This window comes from Zonotrichia albicollis, chromosome 16 (genome assembly GCF_047830755.1).
Source record: "Zonotrichia albicollis isolate bZonAlb1 chromosome 16, bZonAlb1.hap1, whole genome shotgun sequence".
Taxonomy (NCBI): Eukaryota; Metazoa; Chordata; class Aves; order Passeriformes; family Passerellidae; genus Zonotrichia; species Zonotrichia albicollis.
The window spans coordinates 1,451,424-1,471,325 of NC_133834.1; the positions used below are offsets into that span (position 1 = coordinate 1,451,424).

General features: G+C 44.1%; 1 protein-coding gene and 1 long non-coding RNA gene across 2 annotated transcripts; both read left to right on the forward strand.

Annotated features, from left to right (window-relative positions):
• The first annotated feature begins 1,568 nt into the window (after positions 1-1,568).
• On the forward strand, positions 1,569-4,546 carry LOC141731065 (uncharacterized). Its single transcript, XR_012582972.1, has 3 exons — positions 1,569-1,783; positions 2,674-2,752; positions 4,053-4,546. It is a non-coding gene; the product is annotated as an uncharacterized LOC141731065 (long non-coding RNA).
• Positions 4,547-6,069: 1,523 nt separating this feature from the next.
• MEIOB (meiosis specific with OB-fold) lies at positions 6,070-19,283 on the forward strand. The gene is made up of 13 exons (XM_074553111.1): positions 6,070-6,335; positions 9,556-9,613; positions 11,373-11,504; positions 12,329-12,401; positions 12,779-12,974; positions 13,976-14,076; positions 16,066-16,118; positions 16,203-16,298; positions 16,704-16,805; positions 17,256-17,409; positions 17,752-17,935; positions 18,367-18,453; positions 18,719-19,283. Exons 1-13 carry the CDS (start codon positions 6,267-6,269, stop codon positions 18,833-18,835), a joined length of 1,422 nt encoding a protein of 473 aa, XP_074409212.1. The 5' UTR covers positions 6,070-6,266; the 3' UTR covers positions 18,836-19,283.
• The last annotated feature ends 619 nt before the right edge of the window (positions 19,284-19,902 follow it).

Here is a 19,902-nt window from a genome sequence, read left to right on the forward strand (position 1 = left end):
GCTCCGCCAGGAGATCAAAGGTGGATTTGTGCTGCAAAGTTTAGCTTGGATGGGCCCTTTTGGATGGGATTGCTCTGGTGCTCCCTTCACTGAATTCTGTGGTGAGGAAAAATTTGATTTATTCTAAGGTCCCAGGTTTCTTTTACAGCCACCCCCGTATGGCTTTGGGAATCATATCCTAAGGTTTCCTCCTTGTGAACTGCTCATGCAGGGATCAAGTTTTAGGCTTGGTTGGAAACTGGAGCAACTGGAGTTTGGAAGGGTTTTTCCCAGTATTGTACTGGGAGATGCTCATTCCATGTGCCCTAATTGGTACTGCTCAGTCTCATCTGTCTCCAGCTGAAATCCAGATAGAATTTGGGTTTGGTTTCATGGATTTGAATGGCTGGAAGTGTCTGAATGGCAGCCAACAATGCTAAATATCTCCTTTTCTTCCCTCCTCAACGCATTCTTCCTCTGTGTCAGGGAGCTGTCACTAAAACTATTTTTAATTGTTGTGTGCTTTAATTCATGATGTTTTGTTGGAAAATATTCATCACTTGTTTGCTCAGAGAGGGAGGAGGAAATTCTGCTCTTGGGGAAAGTGATGAAAATCCAAGTCATTTCACTGAGCTCACATTATTTTGGAATTATGTGCAGGAAAAGTTATTCTCTGTTGCCTGAAGGCTTTAAAAAGAAGAATTTTGAATTTCTGTAGTCTCAGTCAAGTTGAACAGCAGACTGAGGGCTTTAAATCTTGGGCAATCAAAGCCTGAGCTTCAAAAAAGGGAGAAAATTGAAGAAAAAAGGCCTTGTGTCAGTGCTTTCAAGCAGTGAGTTCCTATATGGGCATCTTATTCTGCATTTTTGGTAGGAAAACTACACAGGTTGGTTCTGGGGTAAGTTTATTTGCTAATTATACACTGAAAATAAGCTGAGTGCTTAGTGATGATCCAGGAGGTCTCGGATGCCAGCTGTGGTGTTTCTGTTGGGCTGTCACTCTGCCCTGGCACCTGAGGGGAGCTGATTTTGGGGCAGGGGCTGGTGCAGATGGCTCCTGTTCCTCCCCGGGATGTGCCACATCCTTTCCGTGACATTCCTGCTCCACCACTGCTGCAGCAGGGATTCATTAGTGATGGAATCATGAGGAGCTGAGCTCACTGATGAGCAGACATGATGAGCCTGGGAGGGAGAGCAGCAATGCCGTGCCAGGCTCCAGCCCTGACAATGCCATTCCCTCCCTGCCCGTGGGCACAGCAGCTACACGGCCCACAGGGATTTGCACCTTAAAAAAAAAGCTTTTTTATTTTGGTCTTTGCCAGAAATGGAGCTTTTCTTGTGCAGAGAGAGCTGTTGGCATCCCCAGCAGAGCCCCTGGCCTGTGGTTCTGTTTGCTCATGCCTGTGTTGGGGTCTGAGCTCCCTGCAGGCTCATGCTGCTGCCACATGTATGCACCAGCCTCAGGCCCTGGCATCTCCCTGGCCCCAAGAAGGCAGAATTAACCCAGGTGAGGTGGGAACCAACCATGGGTCGTGTTAATTTTACAACAAGGCTCTGGGTGGTTGTGTTTTTCCATGCTGCAGGTGGTGATGGTGCTGCTCCCACTGAAACAGCACGGGGATGGCTCCAGTGCTGGGGGGGAGAACCAGGCTGGAGTGAGAGCTGAACAAAGACTCGGAGAAATTTGGATTAAATATCCCTAAAGACACACTGAGCAGCTGTTGGCTGCATCAGCACCTGCACTGCTGCTGCTGAAGATGTTCATCCTTATTCCATCAGCGCTCCCGAGGCTCTGCCAGCTCAGGTATCAGCCAAAACCACTCAACACCGAGCACCTTCAATAATTTGCTGCTCTTAATGCATTCAGTCAGGCCAATTACATAAAATTACATGTCTGCCCTCTCCATTTTACCAGTTCTTTTGGTCTTAAGGATGTATAAATATTCAATAAGCCCTCTCAGTAAACGCTGTGGGCAGCGGAAAATGCACAGAGCAAATATTTTTATATTGCTCTGGTTTTGGAAATGATTTCTGAAATGTCCCTGCTAGTGCTGGACTTTCTTCCCCTGAACTCCAAGTGTACTGATGGTCACGTAACAAATTGCTAAAGTGAATTACGAAATGGCATTTGCACTGCTTGGCCATGCCAATGAGTGTAATTTAAATAAATCTATTCACGAAGGCTAATTAGCAGGGACTGGGCAATTTGCAGCCCAGTGTACGGGGAGGCTCTGCCAATCACAGGAGGAATGGGCAGAGAGCTGAGTGCTGCTGAAGTGCTGCAGAGTTCAAACCACTTGGAGCTTTCAGGGATCAAGCGCTAGATCAGAAAAGCACTGAATTAACACCGGTGCTCTCCCGCGGGGGCTGCTGCTGGAGAGGGGAGCTGGTTCTGTGTGGTGCATGGATTGTAGGAAACCTCTTCTGGCCTTTCTCTTGTCTGTTTTCCCAGTTGTCAAAGGGAGATAACGATGCTGATTTTTTTTTTTTAGACCACTTTGAGGTCAGCTGAGGAGGAAAGGTTGAGTAAAGCAGGATACAAGTTGAATAACATTTGTTTTTACAGATGCTCTCCAGTGTTTGTATTGAAAATTCCTGGCTGGGAGAATCAGCTGGCATTGTAAATCAGCAGGATAAAGGCAGGTTAGACATTTGTTGGTTATAAACACTAAAAAAGGTGTTATTTGTTTGCAGTAACCACAGAAGTCCCTGGCTGCCCCTGAGGTGCCATGTGCTGTGTGAATGGCAGAATTCACAGAGTCACCTGAGACAGGTACGGGCATCAAACGAGTCCTTGGCTCAGTATCTGCAAGGCAGAAATTCAGCATCTAATCAGACATCTCAGAGGGAAAGAACCAGTCTCACTCTGTCCCCTGCCTTTGTGCCTCCTGTCACGATGGCCCTGATAACGTCTTCCCAGCAGGAGCTATCCTGGGAAAGTAAAAAGCAGCTTTTTTTTGCCCCCCCCAAATGTACATTGAAAATAGGAGTGGAAGCAGCCCACAAAGCAAACCCTGCCGGTGATTATGGGGAGCCAGGAGAGGCACAACAGCACCCTTGTTCTGGTGGCTTTGAAATGGAACAAAGGCCTGGAGGGGACACGGCAGGGTTGGGTTTCACCTGCCCCTTGTGCCTGTGGGAGAAAAGCAGCTCCACCTGGACAAAACCTGCTGGAACTGGGGACCTACCCATGCACAGGATCCCTGCAAGGCTCCATGCAGCAGGTGCTCGTGTCCCACCAAAACCTTGCTGAGATACTGGCCTGGCTCAGCTCCTGTGAGCCCCTGGGCTGTGGTGCTGGTTTGTCACCTCCTGCAGCAGAGGACACCCCACAGGTCTCATTTCAGGGATTCTTTTTCCTGTTTTGCATTGCAGTCCTGGCTGTAAGAATGAGACCTGTGCCTGTGCCAGCATTTCCCAGCCAGTGTCCAGGTTCTCGTTCCCATTCCACTGGGATCCTATCACCAGGCTCGTTACCTTCTGCTTGTTCATTAGCTTGAGGTAATGACAACAACAGAACCGACAGAAAAAAATACCGTGTTCTGTTTAGTGGAGACATCAAACTTACAAAACAAAATTAGATCCATGGATCATACTGTATAAAAGGTGACCTAAAAAAGAAAAAACCCACCCAGGCTGTCAGTTCCCTGGCATCCTGTTTGTCATCAGCACGGGATAATTATTGTGGATTTTTGTGACACAATAAATACAAGAGCACAGGTGGGATCCATTTTCAGCTGTTTAATTGAAGAAATGAAAGATCCTGTAAGACAGAGTCAACAGAGAGAATTTGTCAGGCTGTGCTGAAAACTTCCAATAGCTGAGACCTTGGGGTTATAAAATTACTCATCAGGAGTAAAGTTTTTTATGGCACAGAAGTGAAGGGTATTGATTTTATAAAAAATAATTTTATATTCAATATAAATGGAGAAAACCGCTCAAGCCAGCCTTCTGCAGAGCCTAAATATAGAAAATATAGGACTATTGGGTGTAAATCAATACAAATAATATCTTTAACCCAGAAATTTTGATTCATTTATAAAATACAGGCTGCAACTTTTTTTCCCTTACAGCCAACATTAAAAAAAAGAAGTAAGGAATGGTTTCTCCAGAGATTTCTGCGAATTGCTTTGTCTTGCTGGTGCGTTGTGTGTTTATATTTGTAGAATGAATCTGATTTTTAATTCCTGATCTGGTAAGTCACAGAACCACGGGATTGTTTGCATTGAGGGGACCTTAAAAACCATCCAGCTCCGTGGGCAGGGACCCTTCCATTACCCCAGGGTGCTCCAGCCTGACCTTGGGCACTGCCAAGGATCCATGGCACCCACAGCTTCTGTGGGCACCCCGTGCCAGGGCCTGCCCACCCTCACTGGGTACAATTCCAGCCCAAAATCCCATCTAACCCTGTTGTTACCTCCTCAAACCCAGTGACTCCAGGTCTGCTGGAGATCCCACTGAATGTGCCGGGATGGGAGAGCGTCTCCCCTCAGCCCTGAGGGACGAGGGGGCGCGGGGCCCTTTTCCCGCCACTGCGCCGGCGCCATCTTGTCTCCCTCAGGACCTGAGGGGCAACTGAGGGGCTGAAGGGTCAGTGAGGGAAACCTGAGGGATCGAAGAGTTCAGGAGGAGGCTGAAAGGTCAGTGAGGGGAACCTGAAGAGTTCAGGAGGAGGTTGGAGGGTCAATGAGGGGCATCTGAGGGGTACCTGTGGGGATGAAGAGCCAGGAGGACACCGAAGGGTCAGTGAGGGGCACTTGAGGGACTGAAGGGTCCAGGAGGAGGTTGGAGAGTCAATGAGGGCAACCTGAAGGGCTGAAGAGTCCAGGAGGAGGCTGAAGGGTCAGTGAGGGGAACCTGAAGAGTTCAGGAGGAGGTTGAAGGGTCAGTGAGGGGCATCTGAGGGGCTGAAGAGTCCAGGAGGAGGCTGAAAGGTCAGTGAGGGGCACCTGAGGGGAATGGCGGATGTGTGAGGAGGTCTCTGATGGGTTGAGGGGTCCCTGAGTGGGGCAGCTCTGCTCCAGCTCTCAGAACCCAGAGAATTAAAAATCCTAAACGACCATTTTAATCTTCCTCTGATACAGGTGCTCCAGTGCTGGTTCCTTTTGACACGACCCAGCTGGTGTGGGGTACAGCAGGCAACAATATTTAACTTCTTCTGAGGTGAGAATATTACCCTGCCTTGGAGGTAATTTTCCTACAGAAGGAAACATAAATTCTTCCATCTAATGGGATGGGAACGGGTTTGAGGGCCCCATTGTTCCGTGGTTTCTGTAAGGCAAATTTGGGCTGTCTCTCTGTGAGAGTGTAGCTTGAAATGCTCTTTTAGAAAAATCACTTGGTTCTCAGATAACTGCTTATTTTTCTTTAAAATGTATCCTTATTTGTTCTCAGTTCAACAGACCTTTATCCTAATGCCTGATGAAACGGTTAACAATTCTCACACAAGCTTCCAGATATAAAGACTGTGAAAGCCATTCAGGATTTTGTTCTAAAGATTGAACAGGCATCCTCTGAAAAATGTCAGCAGTTCTCTCCTATTAAAGGTTATTAAGATTTGGACAATGCCATGGTTCCTTTTACAACAAAAACCAGAATTTGACAACCATTTGTTAAGTATCTAAATGTCTCTGAGGAACCCATGGAATAATAAGAGGCATTCAGAGGGGCTAAAAAAGCACCCATGGCCCCACTTCAGCATCTCCAGAGAGATCCTAGGTGTTCTCAGGGCTGGGCAGTAAATGCCACATTGGCAGCCTGAATAAAACTTGTTTTCACAAATTTTATTTTAATAAATTCACAACTTTTCTATTTTCACGAAGCAATAAACTCACATTTTAAAGTAGTTTAATATTTAGTCCAAAACCTCAATTAAAGGTGCTTTGCAACGCAACACTTCTCTTTCCTCACATATAAATTGCCTTTTAAATATGAGCTGCCTCATTAAATTCAGTTGGCTTCCCAGAGAGAAGGAGGGTAAATATTTTTCAGAGCCTGGTGCTAATGGAGTCATTTAATGATGAATAATAAATAAAAATTACAGGCCTTTATTTGAGAAGCTTAGGTAGAGCTGTCACAGTAAAATTCATAACTTCCATCGCCAAATCCAAACAATAAAGAATTGTCTACTTCAGATGGCTTGAAATGCCTCTTATTGAAAACAGATGCTATTAGGTCAAAACATTTATGTTAAAAAATAACTTGTTATTCTCACTGTGAGTGGTCTTAAGTGATTTGTTTGGCTATTTACAAAATGTGAGTCAGTTTCCTTCAGTTTCAGATAAAGAATGGCTCATTCTCGTTCAGCACGGGACTTTGTTGCACTTTCAGATCTGCATCCAAACCTTGCTCGTCCTGTAAGTCTCACAGCCTTTTGTTCCCAGAGGAAATTGTATCTGAGTGTCTTATATTACTGCAAAATTATGTAATTGATGTGTATTTAGGTACTGATAGCATTAGTGCAATTGTTGGGTAGAAAGGACCTTCCCTTCTTTGTGTGCAAAGCAGCAAAATGAAAATTGATGCTGTTGCTGTCCACAGCCCGTGGGTACCACAGGCACAGATATTGACTGGACAATTCCATGTATCAGAGGCTCCTTTGTAGCACTGGAAATGGATGTGCTGAATTAGTGAAGACATTACTGGGGACATGACAGAGTCAGCACTATGTAGCCACAATCATCTGGGACCTCAGCAGGCTCTCAGGCACGCTGGGAAGGCAGGGCAGAAACCTCACAGTTCCATGGCAGGGCTGGTTCTGTTTCTTTGGGATGAAAAATGGGTTTGCATAGGATCACAGGTTGGTTTGGGATGCAAGGGAGCCTAAAGCCCATCCAGTGCCACCCCTGCCATGGCAGGGACACTTCCACTGTCCCAGGGGGGCTTTGGACACTGCCAGGGATCCAGGGGCAGCCACAGCTTCTCCGGGCACCTGTGCCAGGCCCTGCCCACCCTCCCAGGGAAGGATTTATCCCAATATCCTAAGCTCACTCTCTGTTTGAAGCCATTGCCCCTTGTTCTGTCCCTCCATCCCTTGGAAAGAGTCTCTCTCATGTTTCTTGTCAGCTCCTTCAGCACCTGGAAGCCACAATTAGGTGACCCCAAAGCTTCTCTTTTCCAGCATGAGCAATCCCAATTCTTTCAGCCTTTCCAAACATCCTGGAGCCTCCTCTGGACTCACCCCAAGAGCTCCAGGTGCTCCCTGTGCTGGGAGCCAGGGCTGGAGGCAGCTCTGCAGGTGGGGTCTCACCTCAGCAGGGGCAGCATCCCCCCTCCCCTGCCCCAGGGAAAGATGCAAATAGGGAGTTTTCCTATTCCCACCACTTTTTATTTGGGATGGCACAATTTATTTTCTCATTTACTTTAAGCAAATGAAAGAGGAAGCACAGAAAAGGGATGATCTAAGAGAAGTTTTCTATCTCCTTAGAGCCATACTGATCCAAACTGGTGTTCAGCAATGCTAATCTGACCTGTCATTCACAGTTCCTCCCAAATAATGATTCACTAACCCACTTAAAAGCCTTTATTTTACAAATAAAAGCTTTTATTTCACAAATAAAACTTGAGTATTGCAGTTAGCAACACACGGCAATGAAAGTATTTTCATAAAATAATAATTGATGGTAGAATGATCAGTGTGTGTTGTGTTAGGCTGTGAAAACAGCTGAACACACAGTTTGAAGTATCCAAATGGCACGGTTTAGGAGTTTGCTGTTTATTTTAAAAAGTGAAAGAGATTCAAGTGTAAACACTTGCAGTGCTCAGGAGTTGGTTGAGCAGCGTCAAGCAGAGCTCTGCCAAAACAGGCACCAGAGGGGGGTTCCCCTCCTCTCCGGGGAAATGAGTGCTTGGGCAGTTGCACAATGAGCTGATCAAGGAAATGATCTCTGGAAGTTTTTCTGCCTTCCTCAGTCCAAAATAGTTTCCAGCCAGATCAATTCCTTCTGCCAGCTCTCTGTGCAAGTTTGAGGTTGGAGACACAGAGGTGAACACATCTACAGCAGGGCCAGGGCAGATTTCTTTGGGAAATTGGATATTTACACCAGAAATTAGGCACAATCAGCCTAATTTCTGCAGGCACTCATCCTAAATGTCAGTTCTTTTGACATTTGGTGGTGAAATACAGGAATGTTGCACTCTAATATAATAGATTTTTGTATTAATTAAGAAACAAAACCCAAAATAGAAAAACAAAATCCTATTTAGAATTACTGCATGCAGTGGATATAAAGCATTCGGTCTGGAAGGGGGATATTACAGTGCTGTACACAAGTGGCCTCTGCCTGAGTGCGTCGATCCCTGCAGGATAAGGCAGTTCCCGTGCTCCCTCTAGTGATCCCAGGGAAACCGGAGCTGGTTTGCGAGCACGTCTGGATATCGCTGCAGTGAAGTCAGGCCGGTCACGCTGCTTTGGGAATAGGTACAAAGCGATCCTGGCTGGGTTACTGACCTGCAGCCCTGCCCTTCCCGGCTGGCTCTGGAATTCTGCTGCAATGGGACACTGAGGACGGCCAGAAGGGCTCGTGTGAAGGAGCCGGGGCTGCCACATCCCTGGGAGGGACCAAGGCCAGCCTGGACAGGGCTTGGAGCCCCCTGGCACAGGGGAAGTGTCCCTGCCATGGCAGGGGTGGCACTGGATGGGCTTTAAGGTCCCCCCAACCCAAACCATTCAAGGATTCTGTGACATGGAATTGAGGCAGGATGCTTCATGTTTGAAGGATCCTGGCAGTACTGCACTGTCAGTCTGTTCTTCCAGCCCTTGTCCCACTCTGATTGTCCTTGCTGAACTCTTAAATCCCAAATGAGCGCTGCAAAACTCTTCTCTGACACCATGGACCACTTAAAAAACAACAACAACCCACCACAGCGCTGTTATGTTGTAGATAGACAGATAATATATCTATACCTACATGTGTGTGTTTGCTCCCAGTAGCTGTTTGACAATTGAGAACAGGATGTTTTTACATAATAGACTCAGGTTTAGCAAAGCAGAATAAGATTGATTTTGGTCTGAATCAACAGAAAAGCTCCTTGCCTCAGCTGCCTTGGAGTCACTTGAAAGACAGCGAGAGAGAGGCACCTGTAGGAATTTGGGCAGCTTGGCCGAGGCAGGACAAGCTCCTGTAGGTGCACACGTGGTGCTGAGAGCCAGGAAAGCCTTGGACACTTCAGTGTAAAATAAATCCTGTCCAGACTTTCCATGGAGCATTTGAGGAGATCTGAGACCTGTGCAGAGAGCATGAAACAACAACCTTGCTGCCCACCTGAGGAAAGATTGCTGTAAAACAGCCAAAATTCTGAAGGCTTGGGGTGAACTTTTGTCCTCTCATTTTCTTCACAAACAGAAACAGATGCATTTATTTTAATATTTTTATTAGTCACAATTTTTTCCTAAAGTAAACTTGTGTGTTTATATTTTACTCTTTAGCTCATACAGTACTGTAGGATAAATAGATTAAAATGATTACCAGCCAGAAATATGTTTATTATCATCAGCAGAGTATAATTCCATGAAATCTAATTCATCATCTACATCTGGGTTTAATACTTGTACTCTATAATCTTTTTATTTTTCAGAATGTAATCGGGCTGGTTATTGGGAAAACAGATGTCAGAAGCTTTCCAGACCGAAAAAGTACAGTCCCTTTAAACTCTTTTTACTTCATTTTCTTCAACGGTGTAATTTGGCAGAGATGACTGAAATCAAGATTTAAATGATAAACAGATTTCTCAGTGTAAAATGGATAGACTAAAATGCACTCAAAAAAATGGTGCCTGTTTGAGAACCAAGATGAAAGAGCAGCATTGGTTTGGCTGAGCCATATCAATTAGAAATTGGAAAATCTCTGTCATGGAAGAGTTTCATGCTCTGAAGATGGAACCAATATGAACCCAGTCTTCCCTAAATACTGCTGGGATGGAGCTGGTGCCTTCATATTTGTTCTCTCTTAAAACAGAAATGTTGAGGACATGTCTTGTGGAGTGACACAAGTAATTTCTGGCCTGAGTAGCAACAGCTTCATCTGGGACAAAATGGTAGTTGTATGTTGTTAATAATGTTAATTGGAAATTGAAATAACAAATTTACAGTCAGGGTTGGTGCAGACACTGTCAGGGAGCACCTCCAGCCCTGGAGAGCCATCCCAGCTGCAGGAGAAGGGCTCAGTTATTCTGCTGCCACTGGTCCTGCTGAGGTTTTAGGGGAAAGTCATTGTTGTCACCCAAAACTGGGGCCAGCCTAGCACAGAGTCCACAGAGGGCTGTTGGTGTGTGTGCTCCACTCGAGTTTTCCTGGATAATTTGGTAATCTACTGCATCATGCTGTGATCCTGGAAAGCTTTATTAGTTACCTGTATATGACAGGGATGCAGACACCAATATCCTGAATTTTCCACAGCACTGGAAACACTTTGCTTCATTGAATTGCCCCTCTGGCAGTGACCCTGCAGCCTGGGCCATCAGCCAGCCCAGCTCCCACAGAGCTGGGGCTGTGTGACACAAACAGCCCAGCCTGTGTGCCAGCCCTGCTGTCACCTCCCAGCCCCTGCCCCTCTCCTGTTTGGGGTTCCCACCTTGGGGTGCACAGGTACAGCCACGGCAGGAACTGCAGCCCTTCCCAAACACCACCGTGCTCCTGTGTGGGATCTCAGCCCCTCAGGACTGAGGTGCCACCGAGAGCACCCTTGGGGGGCTCGGGAGTCCTGGAATGTTCCAGAAGTGTCTGGTGGCTGGACTTTGATCCTACACAGGAGACGACACCTGTATGAGGACAGGAGGGTTTCACCGGGGTGAATGGTGAAGGGATTGGTTAATTAGAGGGTGAGACACAGGGTTTAGGATTTCTGTACAGGGGGGTTTAGAGAAGTAAGATGGAGGAATTGGGGCGTGTCCTGTCCTTCTTCTTCTTCTTCTTCTCCTCCATCTTCTGTGGTGATGGTGGCACTTTGGGATTGGTCATTACTGAAAGTGCACTGGGCAATAAGGGTGAAAGGTATTGGGGAAAAATGATAAATATTGTACACATAACCATGGGTATAAAGATAGGTGACCGCCCGGAGGGCAGCACAGTGTGCTCATGGCTGGCTGCTGAGCAGAGCTCTGTCGGGCCGAGAGAAAATCTTTTAGATAAACAATTAATAAACATAAAGACCGAAAGAAGAATTGAAGCCTCTTCTCGTCCTTTGATACGCGGCTGCCCCAAGGCCACCCCGGGCCCTTCCAGGCCCTCCAAACAGCCGAAAACCGGACACTCCTGCACCACCTGCTGGCCTCCAGCGGGAGAAAATTCCTGCTCAAACCCGGGAAAAACCCCAAACCAGTAGTTCTTATACACATATTTTAGTTATAAATCAAGCTGTGCTGAGCAATTGCTGCAGCCCTGTTTATTTTTGCAGACATTGGCACTGAGAGATACACCTTCAGTTTCACCATTCGTGATTCCCCAACTTATTTCATTAATGTCCAGTCCTGGGGCAGAGAAGAGTACATCAGATCCCTCTCAGAAAGCTTCAGGGTTGGTGACTGTGGTGAGTTTGTTTATTTTATTTTATTTTTATTTTTATTTTTATTTTTATTTTATTTTATTTTATTTTATTTTATTTTTATTTTATTTTATTTTATTTTATTTTTATTTTTATTTTTATTTTTATTTTTATTTTTATTTTTATTTTTATTTTATTTTTTATTTTATTTTATTTTATTTTATTTTATTTTATTTTATTTTATTTTTATTTTATTTTATTTTTATTTTATTTTTATTTTTATTTTATTTTTTTTTTATTTTTATTTTTATTTTTATTTTTATTTTTATTTTATTTTTATTTTATTTATTCCCACCACGTTTCTGTTTGCATGGCAATCAGGGTCGTGCTGGTGGCTTTGCTGGGTTTTGCTCTGAGGACTCACAAACAGCCTAATTGGAAACAAATTGTTCAGTTCTGTTCAATAGAAAGAGGAAAGGAACAAGATTCCAAGGATTTCCACTGAAGCCCAGTAAATATGTCAACAAAAGAAACCCACTGGGTGCAGCAGCTCAGAGCTGGCTGCAGTTAATCAATGTCAAAGCTCACATTATACTGAGGTCTTAAACATGATGAAAAATAAGCTGTAAAGCAGTTTGCTGTTTGTCTTCCCTCAGTTATAGATATGACTATGATTGCTGATAAAACCACAACAAAAATCCTGTGTTTATTTACAGGATGCATTTTTATCTTTTTTAAGTTCATTGAAAGATTTTGCTGCCTGTGGTTGTCTGAGGAAAACTTGTGAGCCTACAGACTGTACACACAAAAATATCTATAACTGTACCTATAATCAATTTCTAACATTACTTATCAATGTTTTATTTCAGTTACAATTGAAAATCCATTAATTCAGTCAAAGGAAGCAGAAAGAGAAGAAAAATTCAACCCTGTAACTCCTAGGTAAATTTAAAGCATAGAGTGGTAGTTCTTTCTAGAAAGATCAGAGTTAAGACTTGCTTTAATTTCCAGCCACATGAAATTGGTAGAAATTTTTGGTGTTTTCTTCTTGTGTAGCTGTACCTTCCTCCTGTGCTCAACAGTGTCTGGTCAAATCTCAGAGGAGAATATATTTAATAAACAAAAGGACATAAAGCAATAAAGTTCTTTGTTACTAAACAGAGTAAATTTCATTCTTTGAGTAAAATTGACAAGCTTTTTTTTATACCTTTAGGAAAAACTACACTAGAATAAAGTTGCTTTTCCATATGAATGAAGATTTGACACTGTTGATACCTCAGTGAGTGCTGTGCTGATCCATGGGATTTGTTCTGTTCTAGTGGCTACAAATTATTGCTCAGTGAAAATCACTCTGTGGTTAAAACCTCCTGCTGCTACGACACCGACACCAGGCTGCTGGCCCTGCTGCACCTGCCTGTCAAGGACCCTCAGGATTATTATTCCCTGGGGGACATCGTGGCCAATGGACAGAGCCTGCATGGGAGAGTCCTCAACGTGCTGGCAGCTGTCATGGCAGTGAGTGAGGAGCATTTCTGAGCTCTGCCATCAGTAACTTCATTGTAAATCTGTGTAAATGTGGATTTTGGGCTGTGATGGCAGTGAGTGAGGAGCATTTCTGAGCTCTACCATCAGTAACTTCATTGTAAATGTGGATTCTGGGCTGTGATGGCAGTGAGTGAGGAGCATTTCTGAGCTCTACCATCAGTAACTTCATTGTAAATGTGGATTCTGGGCTGTGATGGCAGTGAGTGAGGAGCATTTCTGAGCTCTACCACGAGTAACTTCATTGTAAATCTGTGTAAATGTGGATTCTGGGCTGTGATGCAGTGAGTGAGGAGCATTTCTGAGCTCTACTATCAGTAACTTCATTGTAAATCTGTGTAAATGTGGATTCTGGGCTGTGATGGCAGTGAGTGAGGAGCATTTCTGAGCTCTACCATCAGTAACTTCATTGTAAATCTGTAAATGTGGATTCTGGGCTGTGATGGCAGTGAGTGAGGAGCATTTCTGAGCTCTGCCATCAGTAACTTCATTGTAAATGTGGATTCTGGGCTGTGATGGCAGTGAGTGAGGAGCATTTCTGAGCTCTGCCATCAGTAACTTCATTGTAAATGTGGATTCTGGGCTGTGATGGCAGTGAGTGAGGAGCATTTCTGAGCTCTACCATCAGTAACTTCAGTGTAAATCTGTGTAAATGTGGATTCTGGGCTGTGATGGCAGTGAGTGAGGAGCATTTCTGAGCTCTACTATGAGTAACTTCATTGTAAATCTGTGTAAATGTGGATTTTGGGCCTCACAGTGGCCAGGACTCCATTTGTTCAGCTTGGCAGCTGAGTGACAATAACCACACACACCTTTTGGTGAGATTTTTATCAACAAAATGAAGGGAAAATGAAGTGATCCCATGTTTAGTAGTCTAGAGTCTTTCTTCCCTTTTCTAACCCTTCTCTAGGTTATGTTTTATTCTTCCAAACACTGAATAGAGGACAAGTGACTTCTTCTCTTTCTTCCTCAAGGTTGGGGAGCCAAAGTATTTCATGACTTCAGACAAAAGGAAAGGCCAGAGGTGTGAAGTAAAGCTGTATGATGAAACAGAGAGGTCTTTCCCGATAGTGTGGTAAGATGTTCTTTAATTCATTAAATGTTCTTTCATTCACTAAATGTTCTTTAATTCACTAAAAATATAATGCAAACACGGATAAAGAAATTAGCTTTAACACACACTAATTAACTATAAACCCATCTTTTAATTTAAATATATTGTTATTTAGGAGGCAACTGAGATGAGGCAACAATGTAAGCTGAAAAGATACTTAAAGAAGAGATTCATTAGAATGGCCTTATATATCTTGTGGAGTTTTATGGCTTGCTGACAGCCTGCTGGCTCATGAATGGCAAAATGAAGCTCAGTTCCAAATAATTCCTTTTTTTTTTTAATGTGGACATTTGAGCTAATTCAGGAAATGACTTTTACAACCAGCTGCAAAGGCTGTTGTGTCTCTTCCACAAGCACGAGGGCAGGAAAATGAAGAGCATGATCCATTTTTAAAGCCAAGCAGAATTGCAAGTGGAGTAGAAACAGGTTGAAATAGTTTTTAAATATTTAAAATGCAGGAACATTTTGATGTGACTTTGGCTGTATTTTGAAACTTTGTCCTGTTTACTAACACAGCTCCACCCAGCCCATCCCTGAACAGGGCCTTGTTCACAGAGGAACCTTTGCATTTTGCCCAGAGTTTGTTCAATGAACTCGTGGCTTTTCCAAGTGCAGGGCCATGTGGGGCTGTGGTGTCCCCTTGCCCTGGGATTGCTCTTTGGTGGTTAAAAAGTGACTTCAGGGCCCTTTGTTCCCTCGGGGGAGCAGGCAGCCAGCCCTGCACTGTGGGCTGGGAGCTGTGCTGCCACCAGGGATGTTTAACACAATTCATGGCCACAGACCAAGAGAAGCAGCTCTGGGGTGAGCCCTTCCAGCCCAGGGTTAATTTGAAATTAACTCCTCCATCAGCCCTCTCAGTGCTGGCACTCGGGCCCTGTCAGGGGATTCCAGAGCCCAGCAGTCAAGAGCTGCCTGGGCAACATCACATTATACTGAGGTCTTAAACATGATGAAAAATAAGCTGTAAAGCAGTTTGCTGTTTGTCTTCCCTCAGTTATAGATATGACTATGATTGCTGATAAAACCACAACAAAAATCCTGTATTTATTTACAGGATGCATCTTTATCTTTTTTCAGTTCATTGAAAGATTTTGCTGCCTGTGGTTGTCTGAGGAAAACTTGTGAGCATACAGACTGTACACACAAAAATATCTATAACTGTACCTATAATCAATTTCTAACATTACTTATTACTTAGCACTGTGGGCTGGGAGCTGTGCTGCCACCAGGGACGTTTAACACAATTCATGGCCACAAACCAAGAGAAGCAGCTCTGGGGTGAGCCCTTCCAGCCCAGGGTTAATTTGAAATTAACTCCTCCATCTGCCCTCTCAGTGCTGGCACTCGGGCACTGTCAGGGGATTCCAGAGCCCAGCAGTCAAGAGCTGCCTGGGCAATATCAGATGAAATGGAAATATCTTAAATCTTTTCCCAAGGATTAAGGAGAAAACCCACCAGAACAAATCTGTGCTTTGGCTGTGCTCTTGCCAGTCAAATTTAGGAGGAGCTGAATGAGATTTTATCAAGAGACCATGAAATTACCATTTTTGAGGGATGTTTCTGACCTCACTCCAATCTCATCATCCCCAGCCACAAAGATCCCAGTGTTGGAAGTGCTGAACATCTGGCCTGGGGATCTGAGCAATCAGCCTGGCCCAGCACACGCAGCTCCTTTGACTGGGATTTGCTTTAGCTAGAAATGACTTGGGTAAAAGCTGAAACACAGCATTTTCCCTGGTATACTCTGCATTTAGACCATCTTTATTTTATCCTGTTTGAGATAAAGCAGGAATTTCATGGCACATGGAATTTCAGTGCCATGTGTGTCACAAAGGAGTTGTGTCCCCTTTGGCCAATTTTATTACAGCTACATTATTTACTAATTTAGTACTAAACACCTTGAGTGCTGTTTCAAAAATGTTTTGATACATCCACTTTTGTTTAATTTAGCTGGGATAACGAATCCATCCAGCTGGCACAGAGTTGGATCCCCCAAGAAACAGGTAAAGCAGTCTGGTTTGTGGTTTTATTGAAGTTCTTCATGTGACATTTACTCTCCAGTAACATGGGGGTGTTTTTCTGCACAGTTATATTTGCATCAGATGTGAGAATCAATTTTGACAAATTTAGGAACTGCATGACTGCAACTGTGATATCCAAAACCATCATTACAACTAACCCAGGTAAGAGCTGCTCAAGTATTTCTTTGCTTTTAGTAATTATTCTAGGCAGGAGTGCATTAATGAATCTATTGGAACTGTGATTTCTTCTGCCTGCTCTTCACAAAGCTCCCTGCTTTTTGTCTGCCATGTGATGACCAGTTCCTTTGGCTTCTACTTTTATTTTATTTTATTTTATTTTATTTTATTTTATTTTATTTTATTTTATTTTATTTTATTTTATTTTATTGTTAGCAACCTTCATATGTTTATTCCATGCAGGATTAACAGTTAAAATAAAAGAGAGAAAAGCAATTTTTGGCCAATTCCAACGTGTTTGTGCTACCAGAATAAAAACTTGTAAAATACAAAAATGCTGTGACTTTTCCATGCAACATATACTGGTAACTTTTAAAAATGCATTTGCAGAAACAGCAGAAGCAAATGTTCTCTTCAGCTTCATCAAAGAGAGTGCCCAGGCAGGAGCTCTGCCCAGCCCCATGAAGGAGCTGCCAAATGAAACCATTAACTGTAAGTATTTGATTTTATTTACCTGCACAGTGTCATTCCATAGTGCAGCTGAAAGAGTTCCTGCTCTGTGTGTTCACAGAAACAAAGCTCAGGTCCAGCCTGGCTCAGTAGGTAAAGTCTGGATGGTTTCTTGGGGCTGTCCCTTATTTTATCTTTACGTATCTCAGCTGCCTGTGCCAGCTGCAGCCTGACTGCTGTGTTCTTTCTGTCTGCAGCCAGTTTGGAGAAGTGAGGGGGAAAGCTTTTGTCAAAAACTCCTTTTGGAAGATACAAAGATTAAATCATAGATATATTCCTGATCTGAATCCCTTCTGTTTTACTTTTTTTTTTTTTTTTTTGAGGGGGGTTTTACTGCTGCTTAAACCTCTTTTTTATTGCCTTAAGATCCACTTTTGCCATTGCTCTTTGCATAATTTCTGGCTCAGACACACCTGTGTCTTAAACTTGTAGTGGAGACTGTAGTGGATGTCTACACAGTGGAACAGCTGAAAGAAAAAGCTCTGCAGAGTGATGGGAAGCTGGAGCCTGTCCATGGAATTATTTATGGCTACATTTCCACCCTGGACATCGACGAGAGCGTGTCCAGAGTCCTGCGCAACAGATGGTGAGTGACTGCCTGCTGGAGTGTGTGCTGAAACTGCTTGTCCTCCTCCCCAGAGCCAAGTGACACAGAGAAATGTTTTAGTCCCATCCCAGAGAAGAAATAAAACTGCTCTGGAGGATGCCATGTGGGTTTCTGCTGGGGGGTTTCGTTGTGAGGTTTTGTTGAGGGTTCTCTGTGGTCCTAGAGTGAAAAAGAAAGAGGTCACTTTGTCTCAGACAGACTCAAGAGTTTAGGAGAGGAATCATTTTTTAAAGACAAAGTCTCTTGGGAAATCTCAGTCTAGAAAAATGTTTCAGGAAGAACAAATTGCACATCTGCATGAACTCTGTCCTTGTGTCCCAGCTCAGTGTGCCGGTTCATCGTCAATGAGGGCTCAAACTCCTGCACCTTCTGCACCGACGTCTCTGCAGAGGCCAAGCCCACCTTTGCCAGCTTTGACATCCTGGTGGATGTGTCAGATCACACCGGCACCCTGCACTCCTGCTGCCTGGCTGACACTGTGGCTGAGGACACCCTGGGCTGCACAGTAAGGGGGATTGGGCTGCTCCTGCCCAGCTGGGGAGCCTGGGGGGAATTACAGATATCTGAAAATGTTCTGTGGGTGTGTGGGTGTGTGCAAGAGGGACAAAAATGGGATGGATGGACAGACGGACACACAGAGCTTGGAAGTCAGCAGATGCCAACAGGAATTGTGTTCAGTGTAAGACTGAACCCAGTTCAGAACACTGTTTTTCTGAGAACATGGCTGGAAATACCTAACTCTGATTTTCTAACACCCTGCAGTTTATCTGATTAATGTGACTGTCTTGGTACACATCTCATACCAAGCACTAGGTTAAAATAGAAAAATACAGCTTAGAAATGTATAAAAATATGTGAGATGTTCTTTTCATCATCATCCTGTTGTGGAGATGATTTAACCACCTGCTGAAGTGCTCTGTGGTGTCCTGTTAACAGGTCACTGAATTCCTCATGCTGGAAGATGACCAGAGGACTGCACTGAAATGGCAACTCCTCTTGGAACGAAGCAAGATTTACTTCAAAGTTAGTATTTAATGCTTAATTCAAAACAGTAGCTGGTTTTCACTTTTATACTTGTCCTTTTGGGCAAAACTCTTTTCACTCTCCCATCTCCCCTTTCTCTGTCCCTATTTCCAGGACAAAATGAAAGTGTTTGACTTCAGCAGTGACAGGCAGATGGCATAACTGTGTACTCACACAGGAAATAATGTAAATAAATCTGTCAAACATCTGAAAATAATCTCTGTCAAGGTGCTGTGATAACAAAGATCCTTAATTATTTTTCCAGGTTACTTCATCACCCAATTGGAGAACTGGATTAAAAGTGAATCTTCTTTCCTGCAAACTGGCAGATCCCATAGAGGCCAGTCAGAGCTTTTTGGCAAGAGACTGGAATTATTTATAAATGCTAGGAAAGGCTTCCTTCACTCTGTTGTTAGAGATGGAATTCTGCTGTTGCTGGGTTTTGCCAAGTCTGTTCTGATGGTAAAGGAGAAGTGCACGTTACAATACCTCTAAGTGGGCTTCTGAGTTCATGTTTTTGGGTGATTAAAAAGTGTACTTGGGCCTCAGCTTAAATGTTACTTTACCAAATTCATCCCCTTTCAAGGGGGCTGGAAATTTCCTCACTCAGCTGAGATCTTTGAAAAAATCAGAAATAACAAATAGGTTAAAATAGATCTGTTGAACTGTGGTTTTAACTGCTTTGCTGCTTTTGTGTTAAAGAAATAAAGACCCCCCTTGAAACACTGCCTGGGTTTGTGCTGCACCTTGCTGAGGCCTAACATGGAGCTGTGGGCAGAGCAGGGCTGAGTCCCTTTGGGCAGACTAGGTCTAATTAGAGCAGAGTAATCAATTAGCAGTGACCTCTGACAAGCAAAAATCAAGCTGAGGCTGTAAGCAGGACTCTGCTCTCCAAAGCTGGATTTAAAGAACCCAGGTATGTATATTGTGCCTTGTTCCATGTATTTTTTCCCTGGTTTTAATATATTCCTGTCCATAGCTTCACTCCTGAGCACGCTGGGACTCAGCCTGTTTCCAGCAGAGGGAGATCCCCCAGCCCAGCTCTGCCAAAGGGTTTCAGGCCAGGCCATCCCAGGGAACTCTGATCCCCCTGGTGCCCTCCCTACCCTTAAAGCAACGTGGCACAGAGAAAACCCCCCAGAAACAGGAAATCCTGACAAATTATCCCAGACTGCACCCCTGACTCGTGGGTGGCAATAAAGACCCCAAAAATGCTGCCAGTGCTGGGTCACAGCATCCCTCTTGTAGCAATAAAGGATTCAACATTTCCCAGCCGTAACAATTCCCATTCTGAAGGGAATGTTTCCAATAACTTAATCCCAACTCTGTCAATACCCAGGGCTGGAGACCAAACTGCAAACAATGCCCTGCTGCTGTTGCCAGAGATGGGAAATGCAAACAGTCCAGACACTTTAATTCCATCCTTCCTCTTCCAGAACTGTTCACCCT

Bases quoted from the DNA above. Each gene is read 5' to 3' on its own strand.
- MEIOB (XM_074553111.1), top strand. From the start codon at position 6,267: ATGGCTCATTCTCGTTCAGCACGGGACTTTGTTGCACTTTCAGATCTG. The intron at 11,505-12,328 runs GTGAGTTTGTTT...GTTTTATTTCAG, and splicing joins CTTCAGGGTTGGTGACTGTG to TTACAATTGAAAATCCATTA. The intron at 16,299-16,703 runs GTAAGAGCTGCT...ATGCATTTGCAG, and splicing joins CATCATTACAACTAACCCAG to AAACAGCAGAAGCAAATGTT.